This window comes from Cupressus sempervirens, chromosome 4 (assembly GCF_028749045.1).
Source record: "Cupressus sempervirens isolate cs-2001-9-10 chromosome 4, ASM2874904v1, whole genome shotgun sequence".
Classification (NCBI taxonomy): Eukaryota; Viridiplantae; Streptophyta; class Pinopsida; order Cupressales; family Cupressaceae; genus Cupressus; species Cupressus sempervirens.
In genome coordinates, this window is record NC_143121.1 from 767,876,167 (window position 1) to 767,900,967 (window position 24,801).

The 24,801-nt window shown below is 33.7% G+C and overlaps 1 protein-coding gene across 2 annotated transcripts; it reads right to left on the reverse strand.

Annotated features, from left to right (window-relative positions):
* Positions 1-3,857: 3,857 nt before the first annotated feature.
* LOC149563635 (flavanone 3-dioxygenase 2-like) lies at positions 3,858-5,708 on the reverse strand. 2 transcript variants are annotated; one of them, XM_089824045.1, is made up of 4 exons: positions 5,355-5,708; positions 4,885-5,132; positions 4,474-4,795; positions 3,858-4,371 (listed from the first exon to the last, which is right to left on the reverse strand). In XM_089824045.1, the coding sequence occupies exons 2-4, from the start codon at positions 5,091-5,093 to the stop codon at positions 4,081-4,083; spliced, it is 822 nt and encodes a 273-aa protein (XP_089680171.1). In that variant the 5' UTR covers positions 5,094-5,132; positions 5,355-5,708; the 3' UTR covers positions 3,858-4,080. The 2 variants fall into 2 exon arrangements, with proteins under 2 accessions (XP_089680171.1, XP_089680172.1); XM_089824046.1 differs by having other exon boundaries at positions 3,875-4,371; positions 4,885-5,136; positions 5,358-5,631.
* Between the last annotated feature and the right edge of the window lie 19,093 nt (positions 5,709-24,801).

The window sequence follows — 24,801 nt, forward strand, 5'->3', positions numbered from 1 at the left end:
AGGAAGAAAAAAATATAAAGGCTAGTGTACCTTCAGTAGTGTCAACAGTTGGAACATCAACAAAAACACCTATTCCATCTGATGATAAAGATCAGAAAGAGCTAATTGGCACCTTGAGAAAAACAAATCTATGTCTTTGGAGAAGACTCTTGTTGAAGTATTGGAGAAGATGCAAAAGATAGTTTCCACAACTATAGAAAATTCAAATTTGTAGATTAAGAAAAAATAGTTGGTGAAGACCTTTGATGAGGAGTTCACAACTTTAGCTGAAGTAGTAGTAACACAGCTATGGATTAAGCATGATGCATCACTGTTTGACACAATATGCACAAATGTTAGGAATGATATGAAAACCTTATATGTATGTGCAAAGGAGATAAGGAAGAGATTTGATGAAGGTAAGAAGTTGTATAGATAGTGCACAATGTCTTACAATTACTTATCTTATTTTGATGCAAAGACTAAAAACCATATGAGTGAGCTTTAGATACTCAATACTAGATTGCAGAAACCAGAGGTCAGAATTGAAGATTCTCAAACTAAAATTGAGAAGATTCACAATGTTGTCAGAGACATTGACTTTGATAAGGAGAATGTATACAAGGAGATTCTTTGTTCTCAAAAAATATTTGACACCCAAAGTTGTCATTTTCTAGAGGCAATTGAAGGAATGTCTTTTAGTGAAGATATCCTATGACAAATTTTCCTATACTGACTTGAGTGTAGTCAAAGTGGCATCTTATACACTTTGAAAACTCATTAGTATATCATATATAGTCCAAGAAAATTGGAAGAAGGACATAGACACGTTGAAGATTGATTTTGCAGATTGTATATCTAGAATAATGAACTGATCATCAATAGGCATCATGTTTTGTGATATAGTTCTTGACACCTTTGCAATTATTCTGAAATGGGGAGTATTATGTAGAGAAACGATTATAGATTTAAGGGTGCCCTTATGTATGTATCAATGTAATGCAATGATACATCAAATAATGAATAGAGTTGGTATGTTTTGAAGCCAATTTTGTAGTTACTTTATTTTTGTTTTTTGATATGAATGACATCATTTTGGGACTTAGCCAAATTTCCCAAATGTTGCCATAAATTCCAAAGGTAGAGATTGTTGTCAATATGGGCAAATAGATTTCTTGATGGTTGTCATTTATGAGAACATGTATTCAGCATTTCATTTATGCATTTAGAGACATAAAGTTATCTAAGTGTTAGATAGTTTACAATAGTACAAAGAATAGATCTTAAGAGTAAAAATGACCCAATGAGAGTTAGCTTATGCTTAGCTAAGGGAAGCTTTGTGAAACTATCATGATGATATGGTTAAGTGTGTGGATGTCTACAGACAATAAAACTCAAGTTATGATTAAAATACTAGTGTGGGTATCTAATAAAGTAGAATAGAGCATATTAGTAAACAAAGTTGTATGGCCTTAGGAATTATTTTAGTCACAAAATAATTATTAAGTTATGATGAGCCAAATTTATGGCCATTATTTTAGTTTATGTCAAATGTGTGAACACATGAAGGCCAAATCAGAAGAGTTTTGTAAATGTGAAAGTTATAAGTAGAGATCCTATATTGCCCAATTATGGTGAAGTTGTGAGATGTTACAAATATGATGTGAACTATTATGTGAGTCTTATGTGATGGGAGATATGATGAATAATCAAACAAAGTGCGAGTTACAAAAGTAAAGAAAGTGTTGTATGTACAACTATCTTGTGAGGAATTGAATTGTATAATTCCATGTTAGGGTAGTAGGCTCTTTTTGCATACATTGTATTTTTTCTACTAATTCCTAATAAGGTTGAGGCTTCTAACAAGGCCTAGTCTCCTAATAGGGACTCAAGACACTATATGTATTTCATAGACTCCTAACAAGGTCAATATCCTTAATAGGATCCTATTGTTTTGTGAACCACCTTGTGCATATCATCCCCATCAAGGTTTTCCCTTGGTCATGGTTTCCCTAATTAACAAATAATGGTGTTATGATTTATCTTTGTATGGTTATATTTACTATTCAAAATTGTTAATTTACTTTCATATGCATGTTATAAACTAAGTAACAATATTTAGTTATGGGCACAAGTTTGTAGAATAATGATTCACCCCTCTCCCTCTCACTATTATCTATTTCTAACACTCTTATGTGTTAATTAAGCATCGTAAACTTGGGGCATGTCCTAAGTATTTAAGGTATTGCATACATTTAATGTTTGTAGCCAAGATTACTTCTGGCTTGATGGGTATATTTAGTGTGGGTGTATTTAATTAATGTAATTGATGAGGCCAACCTGTGGCTTGGTTTAGTGTAATTAAAGGGTCTTGTGGAGTCTAAATTCATTATCATTCATCATGGAGAATATGACTAGCTAAGAGGAAGGAAGTTTGAGAAGGTCTAGTAGCTAAGTATAGCATGGGAAACAAGAAGGTTTCTTGGTGGCTTGTGAGCATGAGTTGAGATTCTTCTTGGAGTTCTCTAGTAGGGTGTGTATCTAGGCTAGCTAGTGGTTTGGATATTGTGAAATCTTGTTGAGCTTTTATTGTAATTCTTGATGTATTTGGTTGTAACCCAAAAGACCTTACAACCTTGCATGTTGGATAAAAATTTAGTCATGAGAATTGACATTGTGTGGATCTAAATATCCATCTTATCATATATATTTCAATGTGTAATTATTTGCTAGGGGTTAGGACATCTCCTTTGTGGATTCTCCTTCCTTGCATTGTGTCAGAAAATAGTCTAATTATAGCAAAAAGGAAAAAGGAAAAAACAATATCAAAGTAAAAGAAGCTATACTAATTACTTTGCCTTTTTTTTTTCGATTTCAATCTATTTCTTCTCCTTCTTCTTAGTGTTGGATCGAAAATGATTGCTTGGGCTAGCATCCACATCTCCCTTCTCCACTTCCACTGAGTGTAGCACTAGTTATATCTCTTTACCCTATTCCAAAATAGTCAACACTGTGTTCATACATTTTATAGTTACTTCAAGAAAACCCTGGCATCTATTCAACGTGTCTTTTGTCACATTTTCTATTTTATCAATTTTATTCTTCATTTCTTCAACCATCTCCCAATTCTCCTTCTACTCTACTTCCTTCTCCTTATTCCCATGCTCTTCAGCTTTATGTTGCATCTCCTCAAATTCCCCTTAAAAAGCTTTGCATTTTAAATTCAACATTTTGATGGAATGAAATGTCTATTTTTCTAGTCTAGGCAAGGAGAGGGAAACTACTTTTAAAGTTTGTAAAACACCATAAGGAGGGTCAACGACCAGATAATTCCTTTGTAACCTTGATATTGGAATGCTTAACTTTCTCTCCTCTTTTTCCTCATAGAAAGACTTGTCCCTTTTTTCATTATGTTTGAGACTACGAGACATGCCTTCACTTTCCATACCTTCAACATCTTTCAGAAAGATGAATTAGTCATGCTCGACCAACTCATCCTAGTCAACAAGCCTAATGACTTGTCATGGCTCCTCATCATCAACATTTTGTTGTGCGATCTGAATTTCTTTTTCTTTGATCACCACAGCATAATTCATCTCATCCTAATTAGCTTGAATTTCATTTTCTTTTGATGCCTTAGAAGAAGTCATCTTATTTTGGACCCAACATAGAGAGGGAGGGGAACCGAAACATTACCAGCCATACAATCTTTCCATGATTCATATTTTTTAACTTCCTCAAAAAAATATTGTACAGATTATTTTCCAAAATAAAATGTAGTATTCACATAATAATGAGTTGCGAAACTAAAGTCACTGTTTAAAACATGGCACCTATGATACTCTATCCCATTTCATAGATGTCAACGAAATACGGCTCACAGGAATGTACTTTATGAACTTTAATATGAAAAGAATAAAATTACATTGATATTCGATATTTATTAATACAAGCTGTGTCGGCACCAGTGGTTTGCAATTTATGGAAACTTGATGAAGTGCAATGGAAAAGAGAACCTAAGATTTATAGAAATATAATTACTTGAGCATGTGACAAGTAATGGAGAGCCCATCACACTGCTAGCGAGTTAAACCACAAGTATTATTGTTGCATGCTACCATTTTCTTTCGGTAGACATAAATTTGTAGAGTCAACAGTAAAGAAATCTAAGCACGTATTTCCTTCAAGAGCCTTACTCCAGAACTTCTGGTAGTATTCCTCATATGTAAACTTTCTATATTGGGCAGGGTTATCAGTGGTCACTAATGATGGAGCAGGAGAAATCACTGCATCAGGCGATGGGCAGTAAAATGTCGGTATTGAGAACCTTGCTTCAGCCGCATTTACTACTGCCCAATGAACCGTACTTTTGTATATTCCATTGCTCAAAACCTGAAAAAAAATGAGTTGGGTATTGAAAAAATCATTTGGGTACTAAAACAAAAACCCTAATATACAACAAATTGGTCTCATTATGTGACGCAAGTAGTAAACCTGCAATTGGTCTCCAAGATTGATTACAAAGGCGTTGGGTATGGGTTGAAGTTCACACCATTTCCCATTCTTGAGGAAGTGAAGGCCTGAAACATCACCTTGAAGAAGAATTGTAAGAGCATTGGGATCTGAATGAGCTGGTAAGCCAAATGTGAGCTCAGGATTAGGGCATCGTGGATAATAATTGATAGCCATAGGTTGAGCCTGTCTTCCAAGAGCTTTCTCAACAAAATCTTGTTCCAGTCCGAGGCTCTCAGAAATGGCAGATAGAAGCCGTAAAACCAGAGCTCTCACCTCCGTGCAATATTGTCCCACAGCCTCCCTGCATGAACAAATAGATCATAGCTATATTAGTCCAAAACGTTTAGGACATAGTAAGAAGGAAATGATGGAGAATTGTAAGAAAAGTACCTGTAAGAAGGGGCGTCTAATGGCCAAGTGTCTGCATATTTCTCTAAAGGATAACAATGGTGTCTCAAGAATTCTCTCCAATTGTAGACCACCTCTTTCTCAATGTTAAAGCTAGTTGACAAGCGTATAACACTAGAAGGGTCTTCAGAATAGAACTTCTCTCTTTTCTCAAGGGGCATGCTGAAAAATTCTCTTGCAACTTCCAACATTTTGTTAATGACTTCGTCTGAGACACCATGATTAATAACCTGATCAACAAGTAGAAAAATGAGTGATTACAAATAAATGGAATTCTAATTGAAGAAAGTACTCGCTATCTAATTAACATTTCAGAAATAGTGATGACTGAAAACATTAATGAAACCATTCACAACGAAATCTAAAAACATTAAAGAGAACATAGACACTGTAATCTAGAAACAACTTTAAGAAAATGTAGGAAGCCAAATAATTACAAATTTGAATTGCACCTGAAAAAACCATCTTGCCGACAAGCAGTTTTAATTATTTTCATGAGCAAATGCCTATTGGGGCCATCGAGATGAGATAAATCTAGTACTGAAATGTTCTCTAAAGAAACAACTTGATTTAGTTGTGGCCTCTCTGTGGGAGGTCTGATATAATCCTTTGAAATTTGATGACAAGGATTAATATCAGAAAACATGACTGACCGACTTTTGCAACTGCTTCTCCCCTCTCTCAATATCACGTCTCCTGCTAACAACTGCTTTGCCATATCCTTTTACCAAGCAATGGTTTTTGTTAGATATGTAAACTTGCATAGATTGGGATGAATATATAGAGAATTTTATTAAAACCACTGTAAAAAAAAACGTACTCCTATGACGCCGTTTTCATAGTACTTTTACAAGACGAGTTGTAAACGTGTAGGTGTTCGCCGACTACAGATAAATATCATTCAATAGAAACATAATTTTGCCCGGACGTCAGCAGTTTAATGATGCCGTGACACAGGCTGACTAACGTCATGAAAGTCGGTCCTAGAGCGGTCCTATCAGTTTTCATCATGCCGCTCGGGCTCGCCTTTATCACTCAAATTTAATTACAAATCTTTATTTTTTTGGTTTAAATAATTGTTAAATTATGTTTGTGTGTTTGGATTTAGTTGGTAAGTAGGAGTTTCAGTTGGATTTAGTTGTTAAATATAAAAATTGTGTCAATGTTTGAACTAATATTTATAATCTATTAATAAGATGAAAGCACTAAATTAAAAGATATGTAATCATTTTTGTCATTTGAAAGTAGTGTATATATTAATAATTAATCTATATTTAATTAATCACCATTCTTTTAATTTTGTTAGGGAATCATCATTTGTCATAAATTTAATTCATATTAAATTTAATGAGAACAAAATTATACTATTGCATATCGAGAAGTCAAAAAGAGATACAACCAAAATTTAACAGGCATAGAAGCTATCAACCCATATAATAGAAATACCCAAATCAAAAAGCAGCACTAAGGCTACAATAGACAAAGTAGTAAGCCATAATAGAGGTTGTCCCAAATGAAGCACCAAGTATCAAAGAACAAAAAAACTAAATTACAGCATAAATTACAACATATAATTAACCACTTTCATCTTCACTTGACTCCAAAGTAGTGAACCGTACTGGGGAAGGCATGAAGGAGGTAGTAGGAACCAAATCCTTAGAGGGGGGTCCCCATGGTCCATCCTTTCTGATCTTCTTTAGAAGCTAATCTAGAGGAATGTTAAAATCATCTTCTATTGAGCTAGCAACACTTCCTTTGTCCTTCTCTTTCAGGTGGTATAACCATAAAAGAGGTCCTCCTTTGACAAGGTAGCTTTTCCTTCTTTCAAAAACTCTTGAAACTGATCCTCCTTAAACTTGAAGATTGATGTTACTTGCAAGGAAATATTAGTAGCTATGAGTCTCCTTAGAGACTCAGTAAGGATACAGTCAACCCCCTGAAAAATGTTGTTATTCCTAGATTTCCAAATATACCAAAGCAAAATAGAAGAAAGAATAGACCAAAACACATTTAATTTCTTGCTGCCATAACAGATTTTACCATATATAACATTCAAAATAGAGAAGCTAAGGTCCAGACTAAACCCAAAAGATTGCTAGACTCCAAAAGCAAATGGGCATTCAAAGAAAACATCAGCATGGGTACAAACAGAGCAAGGGTTGGGTTCACCATCAGGCTTGGAAAAGGGGAGCTTAGGCATAAGCAACCTCCAAAGGAAGCAAGTAATCTTGGGTTCAATAAGTCTGGCCCAAAGTTGACTTAGGATCGTCTTCCATTCAGGTTGGGTAAGGGAGAGTTTCCAAACAAAATTAAGGTGGTTAAGCACAACAAGTTCGAAAGAAAGCAAGTCATAAACAACTTTAGATTTGACCATATGGAGAGGGGAAGATTCTGGCCAACTAAGGTAAAATTGGCAGGAGTTGGTCAAACAACAATCTTTCCTTACTCCAGAAGCTTCAAGGGCTTTATTAACCATAGCGTAAGTTTTTCTATGGGAGTCTAGTAGATTGAATCTTAGTTTCAGCTTAGTCTACTCCATCAAATTGTTGTTAACAAAAATGTCTCTAAAAAGTATTAATACTAGCCTTAGATCAATATTTGGCTGAGCAGTCTTGTACTAAGGCAAATGGTTTGCCTTGGCTTTGAGGATTCCACTAGATAGAACAAAAACCACACCAAATGTTGCCTTGCTCAATTCTGTTAAGGGTTCCTATAAGGGGCTTGATCCTACCCCAGCTTTTCCAAATAGCCTTGAACACAATAGATCCTTCAACTGTAGATGTGCACTCAATTGCAAGAAAATCTAGAACATCCCAATTATTCTAGAATTTGGCTCCATAGGGATAGCCATTGGCTAAATTATTTGTTACTAGTATCTTCTAGGGTTCCTCCCCAAGAGTGGCTTTAGCAATACATTTAACTGTCAGGGCAATACCTCACTATCTTAGATCTTTAAGACCAATCCCCTCCATAAATTTTCTCTTAGTGCACCATTCCCATTTTACAGAATAAGCTTTAGAAGTTCCTTTACCATCTGACCATAGAAAATCTCTGATAATGTTTTGCAAGAATTCAAACCGATTGACATTAAATAACCACATCGAAGACAAATAAATATAATAAGAGGAATGAATCTTCTGACAGACTTGAATCCTGCCAGCCAAGGAAAGATACAACATATTCCTTTTCCCATTCTTGTTACTAATTTTCTCTTTAACACAACACCACATATTGTTAATGTTGGGATTGACCACAAAGGGGATACCGAGGTACTTAACAATATGGTTGGGACCACCCTAGCTGATTCCAAATTTGGTGCACCACTATGGTGGGTTGGGTTCCTAGCCCAAAATAATAGATTTAGTAATGGACATTTTGCTCCCTGAGGTCAAGCTTAGCCATGAGATGCTACATATTATCTCCAGTGAGCTCAAATAGAATTTAAGTATCATCAGCAAATTGCACATTCAAAATTTCATCTCCATTAGGTAGAAGGATCCCAAAAACCCTAGGCAAGATGGATTCATCTCTCAGAAGATAGTGTAAGGCTTTAGCAATAGTCACAAAGAGAGCAAGGGCAAGAGGAAAGCCTTGCTTTATGGATCTAAAAAGATCAAAACACCTAGATCTGCTACCATTCACCTTAATGGAAGCATTGGCATCCTTCAATAAAACTCCCACCATCTATACATAGAAATCTGGGAACCCTAAGGCTTTCAACATCATAAGAAAAAATTTCTATTCCACTCTATCATAAGCTTTCTCATAATCAATTTGAAGAATTCCAATATCCTATCTAGAAGATCTTCCAAATCCATAGCTTCCAAGCAAGTTAAAAGATTCTCCAGAATATATCTCTCTTTAACAAAGCTTGTCTGAGTTTGACTAATCACTTTGGGCAGAATAGGAGCAACTCTGACTACTAAAATCTTAGCTAGAATCTTATAAGTAACATTCAGAAGAGTGATTGGCCTCCAATTCTTGATCAAATGGTCAATGCAAGAAGTTGGGTCTCACTTTTGGCCAAAAAGTGGAAGTGTTTTTCCTGTTTTTGAAATTTTTTGTCAATTGATGTCAAAATTTGAGGTATTTAGAGATTGAATATTTAAAAGCTCCATAAATAAAATTTTTAGTGTTCGGAATCTAGTTTTTGAATATGTAATTTATTTGTGCACCCATATGATAGATTAGTTTTTTGGTATGGATCTTTAAAAACCACTTTTTCAAAATGCATGTTTCAAGACAATACCATGCTCATGTATGGACATCATAATTTGACACAAATAAATAAATTTTTGCAAATCCTTTTAAAGGGAGTTACCTAATACACCTAAGATTGATGACAATGTTTTTTCTTATTTTTTTATTGAATAATTTTTTTATTATTAATTATTAATTGGCTATAAAGGTAAATTTTAAAACCTCTCATGTACGGACCACATAATTTGATCAAAATCTCACTTTTTTCAATTTTTTTTTTTTTTGAACATCAAAAGAATTGTATGTAGATTGATGAAATATAAATTAATTTAAGAAAAATTATAAAATAAAAAAGTTATTAAAGTTTTAGTGAATGTCACTTTTTAATGTTTAGGAGATAGTTTTGATTAATAAATAATGGAAAAATAGAAAATAAACTAATAACACTATAAAATTTAAATTTTTGAAATCACAACAACAAGACCTATAATGGGTTTTTGTCTCATCAAAAAATTCAATAGGAATGACTATAAAAAAATTATGACAATACCAGAAATTGTCAATTAAATGCCTTAGAAAAAAAAGGGAGTACAAAGGCATGGCTTGGTGGGACCAAGCCTATGCCATGCCTTTCCCCAAGGCAAAACCCCATGCAAAAGTTGAGAGCCATGCCAAATTCCCGCTCATGTCTCACGAATCGGGCACCCGATTTGTAATTCATAAATCGGGTGCTCGATTTCTTTAAACCGTTATACCGACCTTTTTAAAATTGGGCACCCAATTTTTAAAAAATTGGGTACCCGATTTGTAAACGGGTACCCGAGTTTTAAAAAATTGGGTACTCAATTTTTAAGAAATTGGGTACCCATTTTTGATGTACCTGTTGGGTCCCAAAAGCTGCCCCACCGACCCAATTTCAATGATTGAAATGATTGAACAATAGTTTCGACCTGCAACACCAAATTTCATCACGCTTATTCTATTTTCTTGTCCTCTTATACAATTTGCAGGCTACTGATTCAAATTCAAAACTGGTGCAAACATGGGATCAAAACAACGAAGAAAGAAGAAAGCAAGAGTTCTGACAAATGAGGAGATTGCAGAAAATAAAGAGAATGAAGCACAACATCAATGAGAGAGAGAAGACAGAGAATTAGAGACTTGAACAATGTTTCAAAGGAGAAAGACATTGAAGATACCACGATGGATGAAGAAGTCAAAGAAGAGAACCCAATACAAGAAAATTCAGGTGCACATTCTAATTATGCGTTCTATATAGGTGTGTCTCCAAACCCTCGAATTTTCTCTTGTGATGAAATTGGTGATTTTTTAGCAATAGGTTACGATTTAACCGATTTAGATTTTCTTCATGAGAATCAATTGTCAAACGATCATGCATAAAACACTCCAATTGAAATGCCTGCCCCAAAAGAAATGGCAAGAAAATTTGAAAATGATATTCAAATCCCAAATAACAGTGAAAATAGTAAAGTGTCTAAAAATAAAAATTGCATGAATGTAGACATAGAAACACCAACTACTGAACAAACATGTCAGGATGATAGTAAAGTGTCTGAACATAATTTTCATATTCCTAATGATGTGTTAGATAATCTTGAGGGATTGGTTTCATGGAGACAAATTAGGACACATGCTAATAGATTGTATAGGCATCTTTTTTATAATAAGAAATTTGGGTTTCAATGTCAGCTAATGTTGCAACTAATTAAAATGTTTAAAATGTGAAAAGTAATGAGAAGGTTCGTAATGTATGCAAAACCCAAGAATAAAAATGAGTCTTTAAAACAAGTTGTATCCACTGTTGCTAGTGCCTTTGATGTTATCGGAAAGAGAAGTCAGTCTAAAGATAAGAATGCAGCATGACGAGCAATAACAACAGCCTTAGTTAACAAATCAACATCTGACAAAAGATTGATTACCAACATAAGTGGATATCTCAATGTAAATTGTAAGACTTTAGAAAGAGCTGTAAAGAGAAGGGTTAACTTTGAATGTGATCGAGGAAATATTTTATGGACTTCTAGTGGTAGACTCCCGAGATGTGATATGAAACTTACTAGTGAAATCAAAAGTTTGATTGAAAATATTTGGCATGATAATACAAGAGTATCACCTAATTCAAGAGATGTTCTTAAATTGAGAATTGGGTCAAAAATAAGTGATCCACATCCTAAACACCTTTTGGACATGACTTAAACTGCATTGTTTAAAAAATTTGTAGATAGTAAGGTATTAAATATTACCATTAGTCAAAGATCTTTTGAAAAGTGTAAACCATGGCATGTAAGGATTAACAAGGAAAGAATCACATGTTGTTGTAAAACTCATATTCAATTTTGTTACCATTATGATGTATTTCAATCTATACGTGGTACCATGCATAGTAAAGAAATGTTGCAAGAATGTGGTATAAAAATACCACCTCAAACTATAAAAGATTTCATATCAAGTTTTTCTTGTAATCCACCTAATGATCAATACTTTCTTTTCAATGCATGTCTTTCTAGTACATGTGATATGTGCGGCAATCTTTCTTTGTTAGATGAATGTTTGCATGAAAATGCTTTGACTACTTTTGGAAAACAATTAGTTGAGGTAAAAAGATTCAAAACTATTGAATATCCATCGAAGGATGGGAAGTTTGGAAGAAGGCGTGATCTAGTTACAAATAAAGTTAGTTGTCATGCATTTATGGATGAGTTTAAGAGTGTGATCATACCAAAATATGTTAAACACTCTCAATATTCTAGATGACTTGATGGACAATTTTGCATATGTAAGAATACATTTCCAATTGGTACTATACTTTCAGTTGTTGACTTTGCAGAGAACTACACACTTGCACCGCAAGAAGAGGTATAACCACAATATTACAATTCAGTGCAAGTAACAATTTATGTTCATATAGTTTATAGGCATGCACCTGATAGTACAGAGGAGGATCGAAAAATATTGAGAGAGTACCATTTTTATTTAAGTGATAATAAACTCCATTCATCTGAGTTTGTCCAATATTATTTCAAAGTCTTTTATGATAATTTAAAAGAGAGACAAATTCAAATGACACAACATTGGATATGGTCAGATAATTGTACAGGACAATTCAAGAATGCTAGAATGTTCTATTGGTTGAGTAGGACACATAAGCAAACTAGCATCCAACATGTGTGGAGTTCTTTTGAGGCTAGACATGGTAAAGGAGAACATGATGGTGTTGGTGCATGTGTGAAGAGAGCCCTTAGTAAAGAGCAATTAAAATTTGAGGAAAGAGCTAAATTCAAAAATGCACATGAGATTGTCGAATGGTGTAACAAATATTTATACATGAGATCAAGTCAAAACTCTACAATCAAATGTTTCTTCTACCTAGTTGAAGAAAATAATATCCCTTCAAGATATGATTGTGATACAATTAGTGGTTCAGCTAAATGGCATTCATTTAGGAGTTCAGATTCTAACGCTTGGACTATATGGATTAGGGAGCTTGCTTTTTTTGTCAATTTTGTCTTGCAGGTGAATGGGAAGAATGTGAGAATATAGAATGGGTTGAAGATTGGCAACAAAGATCATTAGCACCTACTAACATGCATTTTGAAGATGATATAGTAAATGAAGACCAGAATGTTACTTTTGCATTAGAAGACTATGATCGTATTTCAGACCTCATAGAACCTGGTATGCACAATTTAATTAGATTTTTTTGTGATCTCATGCTTCAATTTATATAATTTTCATATGGACATGAGTGATTAAAGTGTTTCTATACTTTATCTTATCTTGTAGGACATGTTTATGTTGTTATTGCACCTAGTGATAATGATGAACAGATTGAGTATTGGCTAGCTAGATGTGTGGAACCTAAGAAAAAAATGACATGTCATCAAGTAGACGATGATGGTTTTGAGTATCCAATCGGGTCTGTTGTTGTAGCTGGCAGCTGGCTACATAGATACCTAACAAGAAGAAATGGTTTGCCAGCATTTGAAGACTACCAAACCAAAAAGAAGATTTTACACTATTCTCATTTGGTTGCGGCAACATATATCAAATTAGAAAGGTACAAAGGGAGACCTGCCAACAAGGTGTTATGGACAATTTCAATGGATGAGCACAAGACAATCATAGATGCATTGCAAAAGAGACAGGATGCAGATGGTACAGTGGGATGACTACATTTAAATCAAACACATATAAGTTTTTTCATTATTGTATTATTTTTATATATATGTACTTATATAATTTAATTACATGTATGTTTGTGTTGTCAATACCAATTTAGAAAACTTATATACATCTTATTCAGGTCTCAATTACAATTTATGCAAATTTAAGTGTTAAAGTGGATCGAACATCAACATCTTGTGCAATTTCACATAGTAAGTACATACAAATTACACATATATATTTACATAGTTCAGATACCTTGAATATTAATTTATGTGTTTATTAACATGTGTGTTTTTGTTTTACATTTTTATTTTACAGGACCTCATTTGAAGAGATGCGTTCAACCAATTTTATGTTTCAAATGAGTTCAGTGAACTATAAATATATCATTGACATTGTCTTACATATATTGTGAAATATGTTGTACAAACTAATTCAAAAATGAGAGTTTACTTCTATTTGAAAGTTAAAGGTATGTGCACTTGATAAATTATTATAAATTAATTGTCAATTTAAGTAATGACCTCCTCTTTTGTTCTATTACTTTTACATTCAAGCATGTTTAAATTAATGCTTGTTTGAAGTTTCAAATTACTATTGGTTGTAATATTAAAAACAAGTGACTTACACATGATAATTTATAGATCATTACTCATTGTATTCATTGTATTGATTATATCTTTCATTACCAAACAACACATTAAGAACACTTACATGATGTACATTGTTAGGTACGTTATCCATACATGTGTGTCTTAAGGGGACATGGGAGTCCTAATAAGTCATTATGTTTGTTATACGTTATGATAGGTATTCATATGTTTACTACAACATAATAGGTCTTATTAGGTGATAATGAGTCTTACATTAACAAACAACACATTAAGATCACTTATGATACATTGTTAGGTACATTATAATACATTTTTTAATCGAGTAGGTCCATTTTATTTGTATGAATTATCTCAATGCATAAATGTGATGTGATATTTATCCAATCATGCTCTATAGATAGTTAAAATTATTGTTCATCTTGCATATATACTTATAAAATGTGTCATATGTTCATGAATAAAATATGTCAGAATAAAGAAAATGGTTTCAATATACTTAAAACATGGTGAAACATAGTAATATATGTACTACATACACAATCATGATAAGAAATCATAAAAAAATACTACATGGTCTAACATACATCATAACATGATCTATGAAGTGAAAAAATACATGGTCTAACATATAGCTTTAACTATCCTAACACAAAGTGTACATACATCATAAATAATATATATATATATATATATACATCATAAAAACACAATCTATAGGTGCCAAAAAGACCTAATCTATCTGATCAAATGTCCTCTTTGCTCCACGTGAAGAGGACTTAGATGGATCATCATGTGTATTATGAGTCGTCTCGTCATGTCGGACACCCTATGAGGTAGATGTATCACCTTGTGTAACAGGAGGCACGTCTCATCATGTACTTTCTTTATTGAAATGGGTCTCAAAATCTAGCTTGCAAATAAATTAAATATTCACTACATAATAAAATAAATTATACCACATGAGATGGGTGTCCCTCAATAACGGGAGGAGGCGTATTGTCAAAACTACCAAATGCAACAGTGGTGAGGTCTTGTAATTTACAATACATACATTTTTTTAATTTGGTTTTAGAGTATAATGAACTATACATTATGTACATAAATCACAATACTGACCTCAAATAATGATGTAGGTACCTCCATCTGGCTAAGTCCTATGCTCTCAGCAACACTCGTGGTGACGTACTCCTAAAATTATGTATACATAAACATTTAGTCAAAATTAAATATACATGAATATAATTACAAAGTACATAATTTGTACACTACATTTTTTATACACTATAAATTGAACATGTATATATAATGTATATATCATACCTGAGTGGTAGCCAATGTCACAGATGTGTCTACAGGTATGCTAGCACGATAATCATAAGATGGAGTCAAAAATAGACTATACCGAGCCCTGTATGGATGAGTATGATATCCATGCTCCTGTTCGTAAAATCAAAACATGTAAAATATATATACATGTGAGTCAAAATTGTTCAGATTATAAGTTAATAATAATGTACATACATAAAAATAATACAAATTATTTGTCTTCAGTCAAAAGTTCATACCGCATGTATTTGAGGCTGTGCCTCAGTGGTAACTGGAGTAGGACTTGTACTAACATCAGTATGTGTAGATGCAGACAATCAGTACAAAATCAAATAAAAAGAACATATGAGCACATGTTATTAATTTCAAATTTGAATTTACATTTTTATAGTGTAATTCAAAGTGCATACCATATAAGGGATGCCAACATCTGTAGGTCTCGGAAAAAGACTATACTGCCTCCTAGGAGGAACAGTGTCATCCATCCTCTATTATTTGAAAAGTACAAATTAATATAGTTAATACAATTACACATATATGTAGAAAGTAAATAATTATTTGCACTTTATATTTATATTGAAATTAAAATTTTACCTGCTTCTCTTGACTCTCTCTAGGCTCTCCCTGCTGCATGAGGTCAAAAAATGATGACACGTCTATCTCGTCACTACCATCACCACGGGCAGCATATACATCATCATCAAAATCTGCACCCTTAGCATAATGGCCATCGTGTGCTACACCAGGATCGCTCTGGGGGCCTGTGCATATGCCTCCACAGCTAGTACAAACATGTCCAAGTGGAGGAGCATGTACCGCCTCCATCCACTGCTGTACTAAATTGCCTGAGAGGGCACTCAAATGGGTAAAAGCAGATGAAATCGCATGATGATGGTGAGGATCAGGCACAACAGGCGCATGAAGAGGTACAAGGGGCTTAGCTCACCTGCAGTTTCTCATTCTGTCACTCAGCTTTGCCCCAGGCCTATCCTAAGGCATCCCTCTACCAACCCCCTGAAATGCTTTCATATCAAAATAGTTGGGTTTCAAACCCAACTCAAACTCAGTACATAAATTCCTAAGAAAGTACATGGGAACCTCATGATTAGCGTGTGGTGGATGGTCAAATACCATGCACCACCGCTCCCAAAAATGTGCTGCTATGCGCGGATGTGTACACCACCTAATGTAAATGCGAGGCTTCTTCTCACTAATTGGTTCACCCGTCTTAGGGTTTACAAAAGAATGTTGAAAATTTCCTTTACCTATATGTAGGTTATAAACCTCTCTATATGATAAGCCATTAGAGTAGAAGGCACGCATGCTTTCCCTCCATGATCTAAATGAATCGATGTCTAAATCAAAATGATGAATGGATTCAACCACATGCTATCTACAAGTTGTAGTAGGTGAGGGGAGTGCCTCTCACGTCAGATAGCCTCTATATCACTCATGAGGTCGTTGAGGTTATGCCTCATGGTCTCACGGAGCTCATCCATGGTGGGTGGTGGAGGTGTGGGTGGGGGTGGAGGTGGAGGTGGAGGTGGAGGTGGAGGTGGAGGTGGTGGAGGTGGGGGTATGGGAGGGAGAGGGGGTGACAGTGGGTCCATCAAATATAATCTGCATATATATTTAAACAACATAAAACATAAAACACATCAAAAATACATCACAACATAATACATGTATGACAAAATTACTATTTAATAAAATTTAAATCTAAAATTTATCAACTAGATCTATATAAATACACATATCTTTATTAAAATTATATCAATTAAATTATAAATAAAGTTAAACACTTAAGTCAAATTAAACATTAAATACTAAATTTTTAAGTATGAACTCATTATGGATTATACATGTTCATGTCTCAAGATGAAACAAAGTTAAGATTATGACAAGGTTATGGTTTACAATTTTGTTATGTTAACAGTTTTCATGATGGCTAAGCTTAAGATTATTATAATGATTGTGATCCTTTAATGTTAGGGAACTTACCTAGGATTATGGTTTTAGTTACAATTATATTTACCTGTATCAGATATTTATTATGGTCCTAAGACAAGAGTTAAGGTTAAAATTATCTAATGAAATCTTAGAGATAGAATTATGAATTGATTAAAAAATATTTATGATTGTAGTTTGAATCCTAACTATTATCCACTTTTTAACATAAGTAGTTTTCTATCAACAATGACACATCCAACATGAAAAAACATTAAATACCAAGGACAAAGGCAAAGACAATTATGCTATATATAGAAAGGATAGAAAAAAATTCACAATTCTTCAAAGAATCTAAAATCTATCACATGACATTATTGTTGTAAAGTAGGTCATATGAAATTCTACAAAAAGCAGTTGGTTGATCAAAAATTGTTCTTGGAAAGGTGTCAAAAATGCTCTTGTCATAGAGCATTCAAAGGAGTCAACATTCTATGCAATCATATGACCATATCACAAACATAATAGAATAGGGAGAAGAACAAAGAGAAAAACCTTGTGTGACACAAGTACAAATCTCAACACTTAAAATAGGCATCCTGATTAACTAAGTAACCTAGGGATGAGGGGAATTTTGGGGCTTTTGGGAATGAGGAGACAATTCTACTATATAGAAAGGATATGAAAAACTTCATGATTCTTCAAAGAATCAAAATCTAAAACTTAACTCATGCATAATTGTTGTAAACCTGGTCATATGAAGTTCTACAAAAAGTAGTTGGCTAATAAAAAATATTCTCTAGAAAGGTGTCGAAAACACTCATGTCATAGAGCACATGCTAACAATTTCTCCATTTATTGATCAGCTGATAGAATTATCAGCAGAAGTTTAGATTACATTTCACACAAACAAGATGTTACAAGAAAACTAGGACAAGACAATGGCACTAATTCTAAAGGTATGTTTTGACTTCTTGTCACATTTTGGAATAACCATGTAAAATTCACCTTTGGCATTTACATTAGAAAGAGGGAAAAGATGTAAAGGTGAAAATATAAGAAGTTGCATATAATGTGTAAATTATATTAAGTATATATTTATGGGGAAGCACCATCATATTATGTACATATACAGGTATTGAGATAAACATCTCTTACAAAGCAATTTCAAAAGATCTCAAAAATAGAGTATGGCACCAAGTTGAAAACCTTCTTGCAAACTATAAGTGTAGATCATGTCAGGTAATGAACTAATTTACATGTGAACCCTATCCCTAACCATGTATAATAATCCTAATTCTAATCATAATCCATAATTCATTACCTTATGAAGCTTTGGCTATCCATTTTATTGCCAAAGTAATCCCTTTGCTATCCACGAAATGGTCCTAATAGATTTATATGGAAGACCAAATTGATTTAAATAAAATGAGCAGGAAGAAGACAAACTTACACCCAATATTCAAGGAGAGAATCTTTTAACATACTTGAATTCTACCAACCAAAGTGAGATAATTAGAATTCCAGTTGTTGAGTTTTCCAAAGTTTTTCTTGTTGATATAAAGACACATTTCATTTATATGTTAGGGTTTACTACAGATGGAATCCCTAGGTACCTAACCACTTAATTATTAAATCTCCATCCAATACCATATTCACCACACAAGGTAGGGGAATCAATATTTAGCCCCAATAAGATAGATGTAGAGACATAAATCTTACTACCCGATACAAAGAAAAGAGGTCCAATTTGATCATTAAATGACTTGCGTTGCACTCTTCTAGCTTAAAAAGAACAAAAATATATTATCAAAAAACTATGTACATTAGATACTTATTAATTATTTGGAGATTAGATCCTCTAACTTTTAGAGACAACTGGTTATCTCTAAGGAGATAATGTAATGAGTCAATGTTCAACAATAAAAAATAAAGAGGCTGCAAGAGGACACCCTTTCATAATTGATCTAGAGAGTCCTAAAAATTATGATCTAACCCCATTAATTTCTTTACTAAAACCTTGACACCAATAATAAGAGACGACACCATTTGACATTTAATATTGGATGGAGGGCTTGGAACATCATCATAGTGAAACTCCATTCCACCCTTTTGTAGACATTTTCATAATCAATTACTTGAGCATGCCTACACTCTATCCTTGAAATGTTTCTCAATCCAAAGTCTTCCAATAGGTTATCAAGTTCTCCAATATGCATAAATATCCTTAACAAAACACTTTTGTGTAGGGTTAATGATCTTGGGTAGGATATCTTCAAGTCTAGAGGCTAAGACCTTGGCAATAATTATTTTGTATGATACGCATTTAGGAGTGTCCTGTCTCTAATTTTTAATGAGATTCTTATCTCCCCTTGGAGATCAATTGATTACTTGACCTAGGGATTTTATGAGCCCTCTGTTGATCACTTGATCAATTTTATGAGCCCTCCATTGATTACTTGACATAGGGATTTCTCATTACTAATTTTTTGGATGGAGGAGTTGCTTTATGATAGAAATGGGTTTATCAGTTGGAATAATGCATCTTCATTCTAGGAATGATGGTTCTCATTTTATCCCTATCTTCTAAATCATTTTGAACTATCATCATCTTCTAACCAAAAAAATTGATAGTAAAATTAGGAAAAAGATCTTACTATATATACCACTAGGGGGTGGGTATTTCTTTTTATAGAATAAGGCAATATTTTGTTATGTGGCCTTCCATTCTGCAAAGGTAATAAACATTTAGGCTACCCATCCAAGGGTCTAGTCCAAGCTCGTACTCACACTAATGTGGACACCTCCACCTCTTGATGGTCAGGGAGGGTTACTTAATTAGATGCCCGATTCGTTCAAGTCTCTTCTAATTTTTTTATGATGTATCATTTTGAGACCTTGATATCAATGTTTAACTAGTTTTAGGATTAGGGTTCAATTTGGTTTGTACTGTTTGATTAGGTTTACATGCTTAGGTTTCAATTAGGACAAGAGGTAATAAATTGAATTAAGTTTTAAAGTGCTAAACTTGGTTTTAGATATAGAATTATAGTTAGAGCTTTTAGATTAAAAACCAACATTAATTCAAAAAAGTTAGGTTTGAATTTTATTTTAAAGTGTTCAATATATTATTGAGTTCTAGTTTAGGGTGATTTGTTTTAGTCTTAAGGTCAATGTTTAACTTGGTTCAATCTTCTAGGGTAATGGTTCAATTTGGTTAATGGTTGGGGAAAGGATTTTTAAGGTTAAATTCAAGGTTTCTACTCTTAAGTTGGGATATATAATTAGGTTTATGATCATGGTTTAATTAAATTTGGTTTATCAGTATAATATTAATTAGTTAAGGGCCAGGGTTACCTTTCAATCTTAGGGTTTGACATTTATAAAATTAGTTCTCAAGGTAAGATAGGAAAGTTATTTAATTATTTATATATTACCTGGTGTAGGTTTGAGAAAATTAAGATTACTTAGGTTAAGATGATAGTAAGGGTTATGATTAGAGTTAAATTCAATACAAATTGACATTATAGAACTAATCCTAAATGACGCCCAGCCAATGGATCCAAAGAACTAATCAAAAGTTTTACCAAGCAAGCAATAACATACACACAATAATTTACATTTATAAAAAACATAAGAGATTGCATTCCTTAATGAGCACATTTACATTTAATTTTTAAATAATTATAAACTACTAAAAGTAAAATAAATAATCTGTCCACATGAAAGTTCATATTAAATACTTTAGTTCAATCCATTTAAATAATTTATATACATTTGTTCTGAATGCCACTTGCAAAATTAATTCAGAATGCACAATCATCCATTATACATGTCATAGGGTATGAAAGGCTGAAAGAATATACATTTATAAAATAGTTTACATCATCCATTTTCGATCCATGAAACAAAGTACAATACAATTTAAGTAAAATCATTTTAAATAATATAAGTTTTTTGTTTGGATCCCTTGGCCGACTGTTATGTGATTGAGTATTTTATAATATGTTTAGGGTTTTATTTATATGGTTACGTCGAGATTATAGTTTAAACAATAAATTTAGGTCGAGGTTATAGTTAAAACAAGCTCGAGGTTATATGGTTTTAGGTCAAGGTTAAATAGATAAAACAAGGTCAAGGTTATATGGTTTTAGGTCAAGGTTATATGGTTTTAGGTCGAGGTTATATTTATTTGTAAAATTACATGTTTAAACAATAAATTTACATCTGATCTAATCATTCAACATTGTAATAAATACATAAATTAAATCCATTTCAAAACATCTAAAATAATAATGTTTAAATAAACATTTATGAAACTATATTTTAATTAACAAATACAAAAATTTAAACATTTAAGTTCATTAACAATGTAAATTTACAATTTTATGTACATATGAAAAGTGAAAAAATAATAAATTAACATACATATTAAATTGAAAATTGAAAAAAATAAAGTAAAATAGTATAAAACATATTAAAATACCTGTGTATCAAAAACTAGCAGCAAGGGGGTAGTCAGTAGGGCTGAGAAACAGGCTCCCGTATGCATCTCTAATCGGGCTCCTATTTTTGAGGTCATGAAAATGACCTCTAAAATGCCAAAAAGGTGCTCTATAAAAGTTTTACAAATCGGGTACCCGATTTTTAAAAAATCAGGTACCTGATGTTTAAGAAATTAGGTACCTAATTCTTAAAAAGGCAGGCGCCCAATAGTTAAGCGGCTCAGGCACCCGATCCATTTTAAATATCGGGTACCCAATTTTAAACATCGGGTACCTAATTCTTAAAAAGGCAGGTGCCCGATAGTTAAGCGGCTCGGGCACCCGATCCATTTTAAATATCAGGTACCCAATTTTTAAAATTTGGCTCAGGTGCCCGAAGCGTAATTTTAGAAACGGGTACCCAATTTTTAAAAAGTCAGGTACCCATTTTTGAGAAGTACAATTTCGCGGATCTGACTTCTGTGGAATTGTGCCCAACTTCTTGTGTTCACCCCAAAGTTTTATCACCAGCTTTGTAAATAAGCTTGATGAGACTAGAGTTGATAGAAGGACCCAAAGATCCTACTATCACTGAGTAGTTATAAAGTTCAAGAAGAGTGGGACCAATCCACTCAATGTTAGTTTTGAAGAATTCCACCAAGATACCATCTGGTCTAGGGGTTTTCTCACATTCCATAGAGAAAATGACATTCAAGATTTCTACCAAGGAAATAGGGGAGTTAAGAGTTGAGACCTTTGAATCTAAAAATTTTCTAAGTATGATAGAATCAATCTTACTCCTTGACATCACAGTCATCAATCTCCTATCTTCAGAAGAAAAGAGGTTCTTCTAGAATCGAGAGAAAGCGAAGAGAATATCCTCTAAGTTAGATAAAATAACATCTTTCTCACAAATGCAGTTAATCTTATTCTTGGCTTCTTTCAAATGTAAAAAGAAGAACTTGGATCCCCTATCTCCTAATGATAACCAGTTAGCTATGGACATATCTTAGCTCCCTAAAAAAATTTTACTAGAGCTTTCTCAACTCATGCTTGGTATTAGCCATAGAATCAACAAGAGTAGGGTCACCAGGATGTAGCTGATAGGTAGCTTCCTCAATTTGTAGCGATTTTACCAAGGAAAGTTCCAAGGCTCTACTATCTTTTGCTTTCTTTTACCCATGGCCTTAAATATGTTTTTCCAAGAGTGAATAGATTGGACCCAATTGTCAATCCTATTGTCATTCTTGCAAAAAAAGTGATTATACGAATGGATAATTCTAAAGGCTACTAGAAGGCCTTGGTTATTTAGGAGAGAAGAATTAAGAGCAAAGGCATGAGATTTTCTTTTTACAAGTTGTTGGGAACCAAGCTTTAAAATGTCAATGACAATTGGATGATTGTCAGAAAGGGAGAAAGGGAGAACTTGCACTGAGTTATTATCCACAGGTTTTAAATAGTTGAAGAAATGTTTATTGAAATATAACCTATCCAGCCAAGAGTATTTTTTCCCCCCTTTTTGATAATTAGTCCAAGTGAACCAAATACCACAAGATTGTTGTTTCAAACTAGCAAGGGGATCAATGAGATTAAGATTATTAGCCATTATGTACCAATATAGATGTTCATTTCCTTTCCACTCAAATTTTAGACAACCCAACTTGTCTTGAGCCCTTTCAACCATGTTAAAGTCTCATGGTAGAATCCAAGGGAAGCCAAGTAGCTCAGCCATCCATTGCCAAAGAATGCACCTATCTAGAAAATCATTAGGGGTATAGACTAAGCAAATACCGAACTTAAAGTCTTCATCCTTAAAAGTATCCTAGGATGCTTTATTACAAGGGAAAATTACCCAATTGCAGATCTTCTTCCTCTAGCAAGGACCAACAATTATAGAAGAGCCTCCCTTACCTTTAGGGTGCCTGGTGGAGAAAGAAGCAACCTCTTTCCAGATGCATCTCAATGCAATATCCAAAGTGAATCCTACAGACTTAACTTCTCGGAGGAGGAGGATGTCTATATCCTTGTTCCAACTTAGGAATATCTTAACAATATATTTCTTGTCTGATGATTCTAGCCCTCTCACATTCTAGGAAGTAATTTTTATCTTATTCATTAGGGACAATTATTTATCAATGTCCATAGGGGACTGAAACCCCTTGAAAGAATCAGGCATTTTAGTCCTGGCTTTCTTAAAAGGCTTAACATTACCACTAGAATTCCTACGTCTCCCTCTTTTTACTTTTAAGGGATTCAACAACATCCTATTAGTTCTTACAATCTAGGTTCTCTCTATCCACACAGAAAAAAAAATTCGCTAACTCTGCAGAATAACCTTCATGCCTACCCTCCACTGTGGTTATCAAATTATAATGAGGTTTCCCAACCTTAGGGTCACAATTCCCCTCATACTGATTCAAACAAGGTATGTCCTGAATTTCGTTGTTAGGTTCTAGGGGAACCTTATTCACGACAGAAGAAGGAGCCACAAAAATAACCACAAGACAGAAATCATGAAGTCTTTCCTCTAGGTTTAGGCAATCCATACTATCAACTCTAGGGAGACATGATTCTAAATGAGCACAAGGTAAGTAGGAAGGAGGAGGGGTAGCCTTCTCACAATCTTCTATCTTAGCAGAGCATAGTTCCATAGTTATCGAGGGTGCTTCCTATAATGCCTTCTTGGCTTTTTCTTTCAGAGAGATTAGGGCCAATTGCTGGGCATTAAGTGTTTTATTCTTCCTCCCAGTTGATTTAGAATTGAAGCCAAAATCCAAGGATTGCACATCAAGTAGAGACTTAAGTTCTTTCAGAGCATCTTGATTTATAGGAGAATGAGATACTTTAGGATTCTGGATGAATTGGTTCTTGAGAGAGTCCAAAGATGAAACAAGTTCATTGGATTGAGACAACCATTTGGAGGCTTGAGGGTCAATGGATATTTGAACAAAATTTACTCCCGGAGGACGTAATGATAGATTTAACCTTTGAGGGGAATAGAGGAAGAGGGGTTCAAAGGAATAGTTACTTTCCTTCCCGCTAGTAATGGGAAATTTTTCCTCTTATGCCCTTCCTTTCTACACAAGTGGCAAGCAATCAAGCCTCCCATATAGGTGATAGGGTAGACAATAGGAAGGGTT